Below are 15,845 nucleotides of genomic sequence, written 5' to 3' on the forward strand. Positions count from 1 at the left end.
TACACATGGCTGCGACCCAGATTTACCCAGGTCAAAAGCTTGGTGTAAAAGGGATATCATGGATGCATGGTAATGTTTCCCAAACCCCAGTAGACGTTACCACATCTTCCTGTAAAAAGCATTTTAAAAGTCTGCATTATTGTCCCCAAGACGAATGTGCCATCAAATACAAACCAATCACATTGTACATTTTGTGCGTTCTGGATAAACTTGCCCCACACACTTATCAAGGCATGATCAAATTTACCATACTGGGATGTTCCCTTGTGTAAGTTTATCTACTCTCAGTGGTGGTGATAATTAGCCAGAGGCCCTACTCTGGCACTGCCACTGGTACCTGAAGTCCAAATTTGCTAAATGGGAAAAGGGAGAAAAATTGACAATTTGGAGAACAGTTAAAGGGGGAGGGAATCATTTATAAAAGATTCAGAATGCAATATACTGGTTCTTCATAATACCATTTTTTTCCCAAAAGAACCATTTAGTGAAAATAAGTATGTGTTATATTCAATGAGAAGTCCAGTCAGAATGACATGTAACCAATAACAGCTGGATGAGATAGCTCCTCAGACACCTGCTGGCTCTCGCTGCTTCTTCTTCCCCCCCCCCCCCCCCCCTTCCCCTCAAGACATCTTTACGGTTGACACAGAAGCTTCAGTATTTCAATGAGTCTATGTCCATCGTGAAAGGCTATGGCTCATCTGGGGACAGTCTCACTCTCTTCAATGGCTTTTACAGGCGCAGCCTTTTTCTGAGTCAGCTTTTTCCCAGGTACAGTCTCACCCTCTTTACTGGCCTTTGCAGGCGCAGGCTTTTTCTGAGACAGCCTTTTCCCAGCCTGGGACATCTTGAGAGTGTCTCTCTTCTCAATATTGCGCAGCTGCTTCTTGCGTGCACGTTTCAGCTTGGCTGGATTCCGGATCTGAGAGGAAGGAGAGGGGTATGTATCGTCAGTGACATTAATGAAGACGCAGGTGGTGTATTCTGACACATTTACTATGGAAGCAGGACAGCATCATATATGATTATAGTACAATTATTATAATGAGGTAATTATAGGAGAAGAGAGTAAAGTCCAAGCTTCCACAATATTTGAAGTGCTGAATGCAGTGGTATTACAATACGGATTCAGAGATGGATGGAAGTTCAATGCCACATGCAAGAAGCATTGATTTTCTGTCTGATTTATAAGAGGGACAGGCAAGAGACGCCTCCTGCATGTATCTGCAATCTCAGCACTACGACTGACGTCGCAAGCGGAGACCCAACATCACGACCAGCTTATGCAGCTGGCCGATGGAAGTGGAGGCTGTGAGGCCAACAAGTCTGCTTGGTGACACGCAGACCCTTGGAGCTTCCCTCCCGGAAACCAAGGGGGGGCCACACATTTTCAGGAATGCAGCCCTCCCTCCACCCCCTCAATGGCCCTACCTATCAATCAGGCAGAGGGGAACTACAGGCATCATTGCAAGGCACGTTCTGCACATTATTGTGAATCTGCGGGCAGACCCTTTCCTGCGCATATCTCAGAATCAAGCCCATGGTTCTCAGGAATCACTAAGTCACCTGGCTTTGGTGCATCGCAGGGGAGGAAAGAGGAGATTAAAATAAGATTTTACTCACCGGTAAATCTATTTCTCGTAGTCCGTAGTGGATGCTGGGACTCCGTAAGGACCATGGGGAATAGCGGCTCCGCAGGAGACTGGGCACAACTAAAGAAAGCTTTAGGACTACCTGGTGTGCACTGGCTCCTCCCACTATGACCCTCCTCCAGACCTCAGTTAGGATACTGTGCCCGGAAGAGCTGACACAATAAGGAAGGATTTTGAATCCTGGGTAAGACTCATACCAGCCACACCAATCACACCGTATAACTCGTGATATTATACCCAGTTAACAGTATGAAATATAACTGAGCCTCTCAACAGATGGCTCAACAATAACCCTTTAGTTAGGCAATAACTATATACATGTATTGCAGACAATCCGCACTTGGGATGGGCGTCCAGCATCCACTACGGACTACGAGAAATAAATTTACCGGTGAGTAAAATCTTATTTTCTCTAACTTCCTAAGTGGATGCTGGGACTCCGTAAGGACCATGGGGATTATACCAAAGCTCCCAAACGGGCGGGAGAGTGCGGATGACTCTGCAGCACCGAATGAGCAAACTATAGGTCCTCCTCAGCCAGGGAATCAAACTTGTAGACTCTTGCAAAAATGTTTGAACCCGACCAAGTAACAGCTCGGCAAATTTGTAAAGCCGAGACCCCTCGGGCAGCCGCCCAAGAAGAGCCCACTTTCCTCGTGGAATGGGCTTTTACAGATTTAGGGTGCGGCAGTCCAGCCGCAGAATGTGCAAGTTGAATCGTGCTACAGATCCAGCGAGCAATAGTCTGCTTAGAAGCAGGAGCACCCAGCTTGTTGGGTGCATACAGGATAAATAGCGAGTCAGTTTTCCTGACTCCAGCCGTCCTGGAAACATATACTTTTCAGGGCCCTGACTACGTCCAGTAACTTGGAATCCTCCTAGTCCCAAGTAGCCGCAGGCACCACAATAGGTTGGTTCACATGAAAAACTGATACCACCTTAGGAAGGAATTGGGAACGAGTCCTCAATTCCGCCTTATCCATATAAAAAATCAGATAAGGGCTTTTTCATGACAAAGCCGCCAATTCTGATACACGCCTGGCCAAGGCCAACAGCATGACCACTTTCCACGTGAGGTATTGTAGCTCCACGGATTCAAGTGGCTCAACCCAAAGCGACTTCAGGAAATCCAACACCACGTTGAGATCCCACGGTGCCACTGGAGGCACAAACGGGGGCTGACTATGCAGCACTCCCTTAACAAAAGTCTGAACTTCAGGCAGTGAAGTCAGTTCTATTTTGGAAGAAAATCGATAGAGCCGAAATCTGGACCTTAATGGAACCCAATTTTAGGCCCATAGTCACCCCTGACTGTAGGAAGTGCAGAAATCGACCTAGCTGAAATTCCTCCTTTGGGGCTGTGGCCGGAGGGACCCCAGCCACGAGGAGAATGGCCGCCTGCGGCACTGAAGGGGTTAACCCCTAGTGCCCGGCGCCATTTTAAAAGGACAAAGGGCGCTTGGCGCCAGATTTTAAATGTGTTGGGCGCTAGGCGCCGTGTTGTAGTAACTGTTTAAAATTGTATTTTAAGATGTGCCGTGGTCCAGGACCCCTCCGGAGACCACGGCAGTGAGGGCAGCCCCCGGCGCGCTCAGCAGAGTGTGCGCGCCGGGGGAGAGGGCAGCCGCTGACCGCCGGAGTCCGGGAGCTCCGCTCCCGGCAGCGGTCGGTGAAGCCCCGGGCGCACTGGAGTGTGCGCGCCGGGGAGAAGGGAGAGCCGCCGCTGGGGGCCGGGAGCTCTGCTCCCGGCGCCTCAGCCCAGCACGGGTGGCCAGCCGCAGCAGCCAGGACGGACGTCCCGGGCTGCTAGCCGGCGAGGGGGGTGCGCCGCAGCCCGGCTCCCCGCCGGACGCTGCGGCGAGGGCACTTACAATCAGCGCCGCATACAGGGGACCGGGCTAGCCGGCTCCCTGCACGGCGAGGCCACCACAGGCGCCGCTCATGGGGGACCGGGCTAGCCGGCTCCCTAGCGGCGTGGGTGAATTAGGATGGTGAGCGCTGGGGGTCCGGGAGCTACGCTCCCGGCGCCTCAGTGCTGAAACAAGCCAGAGTCACGGCGGCCGGGACAAGTGTCCCGGGCCGCCGGGCTTCGGTACAGGGGGGTGCGCCGCACTGTGCGGTGAGGCCACTGAGTAGTGCCACACTGGGGGGACAGGGAGAGCCAGCTCCCTGGACCCCAGAGGCAGGAAGGCAGGCTGGAGGATGGGGGAAGCCAGCCCCATACCTCCAGCACTGAGAGAGAGCCCTAGCAGCCAGGCTGCAGGGCTAGGGAAGCCCAGCGCTGGGCACAGTAGTTAAACAACAAGACATTGTGTAAAATGTAGAAAAGTACAGTGTGTTGTAAGGCACTGCAGTGCCTAGGTATGTGGAGCCTGTGCAGGCTCAGAGTGTATTTAAATGTATAAACATGTACAGTGTGATTTAAATGTAATGTATTTAAAGGTAAATTGCACTTACTTGATTGTGTGTCCCAGGAGGGGGGAATCCATGGCTGAGCAGGCTGATGGATTCTCCCAGACCTTTTCCCCAAAAACGGAATGCTTTCCCATCCAGCCTCACATTTCCAAGGGGCACAGGGAGAAAGAGAAGCAGCTCAGCTATGAAACAAGCTGAGTGGTTTCATGGAGATCAACCGTGGTGGCCAGGAGACCTGGACCGGGGAGCCAGGCTGCCCAGCTCTGGAGCCCAAATCCAGGCTGCAGGCAGTGAGATGGGTCCCGGGCAGGTTTCTGGAAGTCAGTTTAGGAGGGAAAACTTCCCCCCAGCCAGACTGAACGGCACCGGGGAGTATCCTGATTCTCCAAGATGGGAGAGGCAAAGGAGACCGACCACTCCCCACTGTCCATAGAGGACAATGTTAGCTGTGCATGAGACCAGAGCATGCACAGCTCATGGGTAAACGTTGATTGGTTGTGCACCACAGGGCGGGCTTATCCCCTGTGGTAAGGGGTCTTGGAGAGGGATAAAAGAAGGGCAGTTGGCCCATAGGTGTGTGTTATTCCATCTTATTCTGCTGAAAACAGCTGATTGTATGCTGTTACCCCTAGCAATAGGGAGGAGCCTTTTTAAAGGTTATTGAGCAATAAACATCTTTGCCTCAAGAAGACTGCTTCATCTTGTGACCAACAGGGTTAGGCCAAACCTAGCCCCGTCCTCCGGCTGTCCAGGGAAGCACCTAGCGTCTCCAAGCTCCGCCTTCCGCCAGCTACCGGTAGAGGCCTAGCAAGTGGCTAGTGGGGATTCGTCAGCACCACACAGCTGTGGTAAGGCAGTGCGTCGGCACATACAGAGCAGAACCGTGGTTCCAAACGCCACGGCAGGTTAGTAGTTTGGTGGTGGCAGCGAGAATCCGCCCACAGCGCAGTGGGTGGAGTCAGTAACAGGCGGTTACTGACGGTAAGCGGGAATCCCCTATGTGGTCAGGCCTCGTGCGGCTTGACCTTCCAATCTGTGCGCAGTCAACGGGACGCGTACGGTACCGTCCTGTCACAGAAATTGGTGGCATAGTGGTGGGATATTCCCAGGCGGCTTTTCATCACCTGATTGGAGAAGCCGAGTTACTCAGGAGAGGAGTAACTGCAGCGCAGGAGAACGCACAAGATGGCGGAATTCAGCGGAATGTCCAAGGAGGATCTGGAGATCGTATGCCAGGGGAAGGGTGTGGATATCCCTTCCAACGCGTCCAGAAGCGTCATGAAGGCGGCGCTCAGGAGCGTGGAGGAGTCTCATCGGGCGGAGGTGGAAAGCACTGACGGCGTCAGCATCTCAGAGGACGGCCCAACAGTGGACCTTCGTAAGGAACCGGTGAGAACCACAAGCCCCGCCCTCTCTCACAGCAGCAATGTTTCCCAGCAATCCCTAGCAGGGCCAGGATCCCAACGTCCCAGGGGGGGCGGCCCGGATACCCTAGCAGATCGGCTAGCGGAATTGGGGGAAAGGGCAACGGAGCAAGAGCGCCTGATCATCATCCAGATGTGGCGTGATGAGCGGGCACCACAGGCTGTGGTACCCCGGGAGCCGTTGTCAGCTGTTGTACACAGATCAGGACGAATTCAGTTTGCCAAGTTTGCAGACAGTGATGGGGACATTGATGGACATTTACAAGTTTTTGAAAGGACTTGTAAACTACACGATCTACCCAAGTCAGAGTGGGTGAGACACCTTGTGCCCACTCTGCATGGAGAGGCCTTGGAGGCCTATCGAGGAGTGGCGACGGAGGACTGTGGGAACTACGACGAAGTCGCGAAGGCCCTCCTCCAGCGATTCTTCATCACTCCAGAGTCTTACAGGAAGAAGTTCAGAGACTTGCCCAAGAATCCTAGCAGCACCCATGAGCAGTTCGCCACCCAGCTGCGGCAGTACGTGGTGAAGTGGGTGAAGGATTCGGAAGCCACTACATGGGACGCACTGATCGACCTGATCTGCAGGGAGCAGTTCTACCGCCGGTGCACCCAAGAAGTGAAGGAGTGGGTGCTAGATCGGGAGCCACCCAGCTTAAAGATGGCTGCCTAATTAGCCGACAAGTATGTGGCAATTCGGCCACAGGGGCAGAAGCGCCCAGCCAGCTCCAAAAGACTGCACCACCAAGGGGACCCCCCTCTTCAGCTCATCACCCCCAAAGACAAGCATCTTCCAACCCGGGTGCTCTTGGCCAGCAACCGCACCGCAGCGTCCCTGCAACTGATCAGAGATCATCGGTGCCACGACTGGAGAAGAAGTGCTACGGCTGTGGGAAAATCGGACATCTGAGGATGAACTGTCCTGCATCCCAAGCACCCCAGACTCGTGCCCCAAATCCGAGTGCTGGAGCCCGGCTCGCTTGTTTGACGAGAGGAGATGAGCCTACAGAGACTGTTCCCCCTCCAGTCAGTACGATGGAGTGTGGCGAGAGACAGGTGCACTCTGCGGAGAGAGTCACCTGCATGGCCAAACAGCCCCTACACAACATGTGGAGGCACCTGCAGCCGGTCCACGTGGGACCCCTGCAGGGGGAAGGCCTAAGAGACTCTGGGGCCTCAATCACTGTGGTGAGCCCCCACCTTATAGATCCTGCTGCAGTATTGCAGGGTCGCACTGCCACGGTCACCCTGGCAGAAGGAACAGAGAAAGCGGTTCCCATGGCAAGAGTCTACCTGGACTGGGGAGCTGGACCAGAGTTGCGAGAAGTTGCCGTCATGGATGGTCTCCCAACTGATGTGGTCCTAGGAAATGATCTGGGTGGTGGGATCGTCACTACGTTTGTTGGCGCTATTCCCCGGAGTCAAGTTCCAAACCCACCATTGAGATCAGCTACTCCAGCACAGCCCAGCCCAGAGGAAAAGACTACAGCTGCTAGACAACTGCCAGCACAGCCAACCACAGCATCAACCAGCCCAGAGGAAAAGATTACAGCGGCTAGATCAGCACATCGACCCCGCATGCCTTTTGCCTCTGGTATGCCCACGTCCACTAGCAACGCAGAGGATGTCGGTTCCGGCTCGTTTGATCCTGTGGGGGTGCCCAATGATGCTCCTGACCCAAGTGGTTTGCCAACTCCGGCGGTGAGTATGAGAAACCACACTGACTTTTCCGTGACTGACCCCTACCAGACTGACCCTAGTAGTCCCCACCTAGATCCCCCTGTAGAGTGTCCCAATTTAGGAGAGATTGAGGGCCACAGGCAGGAGTTTAGGGAGGCTCAACTCTCTGACCCATCCCCGAAAGGCATGAGGCGCCACTCTGGCAGCGGCCTTGACAGGGTTGGGGCAGGAAGTTTGACCTGGCGGGAAGGGTTAAGGTACAGGGTAGACAGGAAAGTGGGAGGGGATAGACTAGATAGGGAATGTGTCCAACTGGTCCCCTCAGGGAAAGTTCCTGCGCAACCGGTGTCGGTTGCCAGTGAAACCCCTTTGGACAGTAACCCGGAGACAGACCGTACCCTGAAGTGCCTGACACAGAGCTTACCCTGGTCTGGAATGTCGGATGACGCCCAGACCAACTGTAAGGCTGGTGCCATGCGTTGGCAGCTGGGGCACTCCAGCGGTTGTGTTGTCTCTCGGCCTCTGCCCATAGGAGAACCCTTGCAGCAAGTTGCTGTGAACATAGCAGGTTCCCTGCCTGTGCGCAGTAGATCGGGGAAGACACGCAGCCTCCCTGTAGTGGATGCCACACAGGATCCAGAGGCTGGTGGTCTGGCTGCCATCACTGTGGCACAGGTAGCGGACGAGGATGAAGGAGTAGGCCTAGGTGACAGGGTAGGTTTCCCAAGTCATAGGTCGACGGAGGAGGATTGGAGGGCAGGTCTGACAGTTAGGGCAGACAGTTGCCAGATAGGTATGACGAAGGTGCAGTGCCTGGGGCACAATGTGGGAGGAGACAGGGGTAGGCCCAACCCAGAGGGGGTGGAGGCAACCAGAGGCTGTCCCCGACCCACATCACCCAGACCGGTACTGACCTTAGAACCTGTAAGGCCCTACGGACATGTTGTCATTGACTTTAGTCCTGTAGTGAACCCCTTGACAGAGATGGCTAGAAAGGGCATTCCCAAGTCAGTGGACTTTGCACCCGCTTGCGAGTTGGCATTCCAGTCATTGAAGGAGGCTCGGGTACCCGCTCCAGTGCTGATGGCGCACATTCTTGACCAGGACTGTGTGTTACGAACTATTGCGCCACTGCACGGACTGGGAGCAGTACCGAGCCAGAAAGAGCCATATGGGCAGGAGCACCCTGTGGCCTGGTTGAGCAATATACTGCTATTGTGGGAGGTGGGGTATGCCACAGTTGGGACACCGTGGGTGGCACTTGTTTGTAACCGGCCCCCCACCGTGGTGACTTACCACCTACCTGTTCGGTGGCTGCAACCTACCTTGGGGGAATTGGACAGACTTTTGTGGTGGCGCCTTGAACTTGGACTTCAGGTGGACTATTTGAACATTGTGCACCCACGAAGAGAGGCCCACTACACTATGGATGAACTGTCTAGGCCAGAGCCTACAACCCCCAGGTAGCGTCCCCTTCACCCCAACGGACTGCGGGACCGGGACCCAAATCGTTGGGACATGGGTCCCTGGTTGACCCGCTTGAGTGGGGGGGGGGGGGGGGGGGGGAGGGGGGGAGGGGGGAGTGTGGCCGGAGGGACCCCAGCCACGAGGAGAATGGCCGCCTGCGGCACTGAAGGGGTAAACCCCTAGTGCCCGGCGCCATTTTAAAAGGACAAAGCCAGATTTTAAATGTGTTGGGCGCTAGGCGCCGTGTTGTAGTAACTGTTTAAAATTGTATTTTAAGATGTGCCGTGGTCCAGGACCCCTCCGGAGACCACGGCAGTGAGGGCAGCCCCCGGCGCGCTCAGCAGAGTGTGCGCGCCGGGGGAGAGGGCAGCCGCTGACCGCCGGAGTCCGGGAGCTCCGCTCCCGGCAGCGGTCGGTGAAGCCCCGGGCGCACTGGAGTGTGCGCGCCGGGGAGAAGGGAGAGCCGCCGCTGGGGGCCGGGAGCTCTGCTCCCGGCGCCTCAGCCCAGCACGGGTGGCCAGCCGCAGCAGCCGGGACGGCGAGGGGGGTGCGCCGCAGCCCGGCTCCCCGCCGGACGCTGCGGCGAGGGCACTTACAATCAGCGCCGCATACAGGGGACCGGGCTAGCCGGCTCCCTGCGCGGCGAGGCCACCACAGGCGCCGCTCATGGGGGACCGGGCTAGCCGGCTCCCTAGCGGCGTGGGTGAATTAGGATGGTGAGCGCTGGGGTCCGGGAGCTACGCTCCCGGCGCCTCAGCGCTGAAACAAGCCAGAGTCACGGCGGCCGGGACAAGTGTCCCGGGCCGCCGGGCTTCGGTACAGGGGGGTGCGCCGCACTGTGCGGTGAGGCCACTGAGTAGTGCCACACTGGGGGGACAGGGAGAGCCAGCTCCCTGGACCCCAGAGGCAGGAAGGCAGGCTGGAGGATGGGGGAAGCCAGCCCCATACCTCCAGCACTGAGAGAGAGCCCTAGCAGCCAGGCTGCAGGGCTAGGGAAGCCCAGCGCTGGGCACAGTAGTTAAACAACAAGACATTGTGTAAAATGTAGAAAGTACAGTGTGTTGTAAGGCACTGCAGTGCCTAGGTATGTGGAGCCTGTGCAGGCTCAGAGTGTATTTAAATGTATAAACATGTACAGTGTGATTTAAATGTAATGTATTTAAAGGTAAATTGCACTTACTTGATTGTGTGTCCCAGGAGGGGGGAATCCATGGCTGTGCAGGCTGATGGATTCTCCCAGACCTTTTCCCCAAAAACGGAATGCTTTCCCATCCAGCCTCACATTTCCAAGGGGCACAGGGAGAAAGAGAAGCAGCTTAGCTATGAAACAAGCTGAGTGGTTTCTTGGAGCTCCATGGAGATCAACCGTGGTGGCCAGGAGACCTGGACCGGGGAGCCAGGCTGCCCAGCTCTGGAGCCCAAATCCAGGCTGCAGGCAGTGAGATGGGTCCCGGGCAGGTTTCTGGAAGTCAGTTTAGGAGGGAAAACTTCCCCCCAGCCAGACTGAACGGCACCGGGGAGTATCCTGATTCTCCAAGAGGCAAAGGAGACCGACCACTCCCCACTGTCCATAGAGGACAATGTTAGCTGTGCATGAGACCAGAGCATGCACAGCTCATGGGTAAACGTTGATTGGTTGTGCACCACAGGGCGGGCTTATCCCCTGTGGTAAGGGGTCTTGGAGAGGGATAAAAGAAGGGCAGTTGGCCCATAGGTGTGTGTTATTCCATCTTATTCTGCTGAAAACAGCTGATTGTATGCTGTTACCCCTAGCAATAGGGAGGAGCCTTTTTAAAGGTTATTGAGCAATAAACATCTTTGCCTCAAGAAGACTGTTTCATCTTGTGACCAACAGGGTTAGGCCAAACCTAGCCCCGTCCTCCGGCTGTCCAGGGAAGCACCTAGCGTCTCCAAGCTCCGCCTTCCGCCAGCTACCGGTAGAGGCCTAGCAAGTGGCTAGTGGGGATTCGTCAGCACCACACAGCTGTGGTAAGGCAGTGCGTCGGCACATACAGAGCAGAACCGTGGTTCCAAACGCCACGGCAGGTTAGGAGTTTGGTGGTGGCAGCGAGAATCCGCCCACAGCGCAGTGGGTGGAGTCAGTAACAGGCGGTTACTGACGGTAAGCGGGAATCCCCTATGTGGTCAGGCCTCGTGCGGCTTGACCTTCCAATCTGTGCGCAGTCAACGGGACGCGAAAGCGGCGAGTGCTTTCGTACGGTACCGTCCTGTCACAGGGGCCTTCCTGGCCTCACAGCACGCAACATATTTCCGCCATATGCGGTGATAATGGTTTGCGTTCACTTCTTTCCTAGCTTTAATTAGCGTAGGGATAACTTCCTCCAGAATGCCCTTTTCCTTCAGGATCCGGCGTACAACCGCCATGCCGTCAAACGCAGCCGCGGTACGTCTTGGAACAGACAGGCCCCCTGCTGCAGCAGGTCCTGTCTGAGCAGCAGAGGCCATGGGTCCTCTGAGATCATTTCTTGGAGTTCTGGGTACCAAGCTCTTCTTGGCCAATCCGGAACAATGAGTATAGTTCTTACTCCTCTCCTTCTTATTATTCTCATTACCCTGGGTAAGAGAGGCAGAGAAGGGAACACATACACCGACTGGTACACCCACGGTGTTACCAGAGCGTCCACAGCTATCGCCTGAGGGTCCCTTGACCTGGCGCAATATCTTTGTAGCTTTTTGTTGAGGCGGGACGCCATCATGTCCACCTGTGGCCTTTCCCAACGGTGTACAATCATTTGGAAGACTTCTGGATGAAGTCCCCACTCTCCCGGGTGGAGGTCGTGTCTGCTGAGAAAGTCTGCTTCCCAGTTGTCCACTCCGGGAATGAACACTGCTGACAGTGCTAACACATGATTTTCCGCCCATCGGAGAATCCTTGTGGCTTCTGCCATCGCCATTCTGCTTCTTGTGCCGCCCTGTCGGTTTACATGAGCGACCGCCGTGATGTTGTCTGACTGGATCAGCACCGGCCGGTGTTGAAGCAGGGGTCTAGCCTGACTTAGGGCATTGTAAATGGCCCTTAGTTCCAGAATATTTATGTGTAGGGAAGTCTCCTGACTTTTCCATAGTCCTTGGAAGTTTCTTCCCTGTATGACTGCCCCCGAGCCTCGAAGGCTGGCATCCGTGGTCACCAGGACCCAGTACGGTATGCCGAATCTGCGGCTCCCTAGAAGATGAGCACTCTGCAGCCACCACAACAGCGACACCCTGGCCCGTGGAGACAGGGTTATCCGCCGATGCATCTGAAGATGCGACCCGGACCACTTGTCCAACAGATCCCACTGGAAGATCTTTGCATGGGACCTGGCGAATGGAATTTCTTCGTAAGAAGCTACCATCTTTCCCAGGGCTCGCGTGCATTGATGCACCGACACCTGTATTTGTTTTAGGAGGTTTCTGTCTAGAGACAACAACTCCTTGGACTTCTCCTCCGGGAGAAACCCTTTTTATCCTGTTCTGTGTCCAGAACCATACCCAGGAACAGTAGACGCGTCGTAGGAACCAGCTGCGACTTTGGAATATTCAGAATCCAGCCGTGCTGTTGTAGCACTTCCCGAGATAGTGCTACTCCGACGAACAACTGCTCCCCGGACCTCGCCTTTATAAGGAGATCGTCCAAGTACGGGATAATTATTTCGGCCATTACCTTGGTAAATACCCTCGGTGCCGTGGACAGACCAACGGCAACGTCTGGAATTGGTAATGACAATCCTGTACCACAATTTTGAGGTACTCCTGGTGAAGAGGTAAATAGGGACATGCAGGTAAGCATCCTTGATGTCCAGTGATACCATGAAATTCTCCAGGCTTGCAATCATCACCCTGAGCGATTCCATTTTGAACTTGAACCTTCGTATATAAGTGTTCAAGGATTTCAATTTTAGAATGGGTCTCACCGAACCTTCTGGTTTCGGTACCACAACATTCTGGAATAGTAACCCCGGCCTTGTTGAAGGAGGGGTACCTTGATTTCACCTGCTGGAAGTACAGCTTGTGAATTGCCGCCAGTACTATCTCCCTTTCTCCGAGGGCAGCAGGCAAGGCTGATGTGAGGTAACGGCGAGGGGGAGTCGCCTCGAACTCCAGCCTGTATCCCTGTGATACTACTTGCAGAACCTAGGGATCCACCTGTGGGCAAGCCCACTGGTCCCTGAAGTTCCCGAGACGCGCCCCCACCGCACCTGTCTCCACCAGTGGAGCCCCAGCGTCATGCGGTGGACTCAGAGGAAGCGGGGGAAGATTTTTGATCCTGGGAACTGGCTGTCTGGTGCAGCTTTTTCCTTCTTCCCTTGTCTCTGTGCAGAAAGGAAGCGCCTTTGACCCGCTTGCTTTTCTGAAGCCGAAAGGACTGTACCTGAAAATACGGTGCTTTCTTAGGCTGTGAGGAAACCTGAGGTAAAAAAAATTCTTCCCAGCTGTTGCTGTGGATACGAGGTCCCAGAGACGATCCCCAAACAATTCCTCACCCTTATAAGGCAGAATCTCCATGTGCCTTTTAAAGGCAGCATCACCTGTCCACTGCCGGGTCTCCAATACCCTCCTGGCAGAATGGACATTGCATTAATTCTGGATGCCAGCCGGCAAATATCCCTCTGTGCATCCTTCATATATAAGACGACGTCTTTAATATGCTCTATGTTAGCAAAATATTATCCCTGTCTAGGGTATTAATATTATCTGACAGGGTATCAGACCACGCTGCAGCAGCACTATTTATGCTGAGGCAAATGCAGGTCTCAGTATAGTACCTGAGTGTGTATATACAGACTTCAGGATAGCCTCCTGCTTTTTATCAGCAGGCTCCTTCAAAGTGGCCGTATCCCCAGACGGCAGTGCCACCTTTTTTGACAAACGTGTGAGCGCCTTATCCACCCTAGGGGATATCTCCCAACGTGACCTATCCTCTGGCGGGAAAGGGTACGCCAGCAGTAATACCATTTTCTTATCAGGGGAACCCTCGCTCTTTACACACTTCATTCACTCATCTGATGGGGGAACAAAACACTGGCTGCTTTTTCTCCCCAAACATAAAACCCCTTTTATGTGGTACTTGGGTTCATGTCAGAAATGTGTAACACATTTTTCATTGCCGAGATCATGCAACGTATGTTCCTAGTGGATTGTGTATATGTCTCAACCTCGTCGACACTGGAGTCAGACTCCGTGCCGACATCTGTGTCTGCCATCTGAGGTAACGGGCGTTTTTTGAGCCCCTGATGGCCTTTGAGACGTCTGGGCAGGCGCGGGCTGAGAAGCCGGCTGTCCCACAGCTGTCACGTCATCCAGCCTTTTATGTAAGGAGTTGACATTGTCGGTTAATACCTTCCACCTATCCATCCACTCTGGTGTCGGCCCCACAGGGGGCGACATCCCATTTATCGGCCTCTGCTCTGCCTCCACGTAACCTTCCTCATCCAACATGTCGACACAGCCGTACCGACACACCGCACACACACAGGGAATGCTCTGACTGAGGACAGGATCCCACAAAGTCCTTTGGGGAGACAGAGAGAGTATGCCAGCACACACCAGAGCGCTATATAATGCAGGGATTAACACTATAACTGAGTGATTTTTCCCCCAATAGCTGCTTGTATACACATATTGCGCCTAAATTTAGTGCCCCTCCCTCTCTTTTTAACCCTTTGAGCCTGAAAACTACAGGGGAGAGCCTGGGGAGCTGTCTTCCAGCTGCACTGTGAAGAAAAAATGGCGCCAGTGTGCTGAGGGAGATAGCCCCGCCCCTATTTCGGCTGACTTTTCTCCCGCTTTTTTCATGGATTCTGGCAGGGGTAATTTATCACATATATAGCCCTGGGACTATATATTGTGATGATTTGCCAGCCAAGGTGTATTATATTGCCCTCAGGGTGCCCCCCCCCCCCAAGCGCCCTGCACCCATCAGTGACCGGAGTGTGAGGTGTGCCTGAGGAGCAATGGCGCACAGCTGCAGTGCTGTGCGCTACCTTGTTGAAGACAGAAGTCTTCTACCGCCGATTTTCCGGAACACTTCTTGCTTCTGGCTCTGTAAGGGGGCCGGCGGCGCGGCTCCGGGACCGAACATCGAGGTCGGGTCCTGTGGTCGATCCCTCTGGAGCTAATGGTGTCCAGTAGCCTAAGAAACCCAAGCTACCACCAGTTAGGTAGGTTCGCTTCTTCTCCCCTTAGTCCCTCGCTGCAGTGAGTCTGTTGCCAGCAGATCTCACTGTAAAATAAAAAACCTAAAATATACTTTCTTTCTAGGAGCTCAGGAGAGCCCCTAGTGTGCATCCAGCTCAGCCGGGCACAAGATTCTAACTGAGGTCTGGAGGAGGGTCATAGTGGGAGGAGCCAGTGCACACCAGGTAGTCCTAAAGCTTTCTTTAGTTGTGCCCAGTCTCCTGCGGAGCCGCTATTCCCCATGGTCCTTACGGAGTCCCAGCATCCACTTAGGACGTCAGAGAAATAATAGTTAAGCTGCCTCCACATGTATGGATGGATGAGGTGCGGTCATGACCGCCACTCAGGATCCCGGCAGTCACGATGACACCACCGGGATCCCTAGCATCCAAGATGCCGGCCCACAGGGACTATTCCCACTCATGGGTGTCCACGACACCCAGAGAGTGGGAAGAGAACCTGTGGTGAGCATAGCGTGCCTGAAAGGGGCTTGTTGCGCATACCCCCGGCCAGCATGCTGCCGGTCTCTCTGCCCCAACCCGTATGGACTCCTACGGAGAACCTGCTGGTCCAGGACAATGCCTAAATTGCAGATTGTCACTGGAGTCTCATGGCTCCACAGCGCAGTGTAATTAAGCTGACAGTGTGCTCTCCTCGTGGAGCTCAGTGGCAGTCTGAGTGTCACCAGATGTACTGCTTTTGAAGATTGCAAAGATATCAACCCATTCACTAGAATGGAAGCTATTGTGAGTTGGGCCCTACTGCTTTCTGCTTTAATGGCCACAGTAAAGAAAGTAGGATGAGTTCGGCTACTGTGGTCCAGAAAACCTACAACGACTGAGTCAACAGTCATAAGGTCGACCCAATATGGTGAACATTGACAAAAGGTTGACATGGACAAAGGTTCGACAGGTTGAAAAGGTCGAAAACAAAAATGGTCTATACTTTTTTTTTGTTGTTGCATTTTTGGAGTTGTGGATAGTTTTTCCATCTGTGACCACCATCCCTCGTGGGCTGCCTACGCCTCGGG

At 54.2% G+C, this 15,845-nt stretch overlaps 1 protein-coding gene across 1 annotated transcript in view; it reads right to left on the reverse strand.

Moving 5' to 3' along the window:
* Positions 1–395: 395 nt before the first annotated feature.
* Positions 396–15,845, reverse strand: part of CCDC86 (coiled-coil domain containing 86) — a 31,504-nt gene continuing 16,054 nt past the window's right edge. The window contains exon 4 of the mRNA XM_063958441.1: positions 396–922. Coding sequence (XP_063814511.1) covers positions 698–922 — 225 coding nt within the window. The 3' untranslated portion in view covers positions 396–697. The remainder of the gene's footprint in view (positions 923–15,845) is intronic.

This window comes from Pseudophryne corroboree, chromosome 3 (genome assembly GCF_028390025.1).
Source record: "Pseudophryne corroboree isolate aPseCor3 chromosome 3, aPseCor3.hap2, whole genome shotgun sequence".
In the NCBI taxonomy this organism is placed as follows: Eukaryota; Metazoa; Chordata; class Amphibia; order Anura; family Myobatrachidae; genus Pseudophryne; species Pseudophryne corroboree.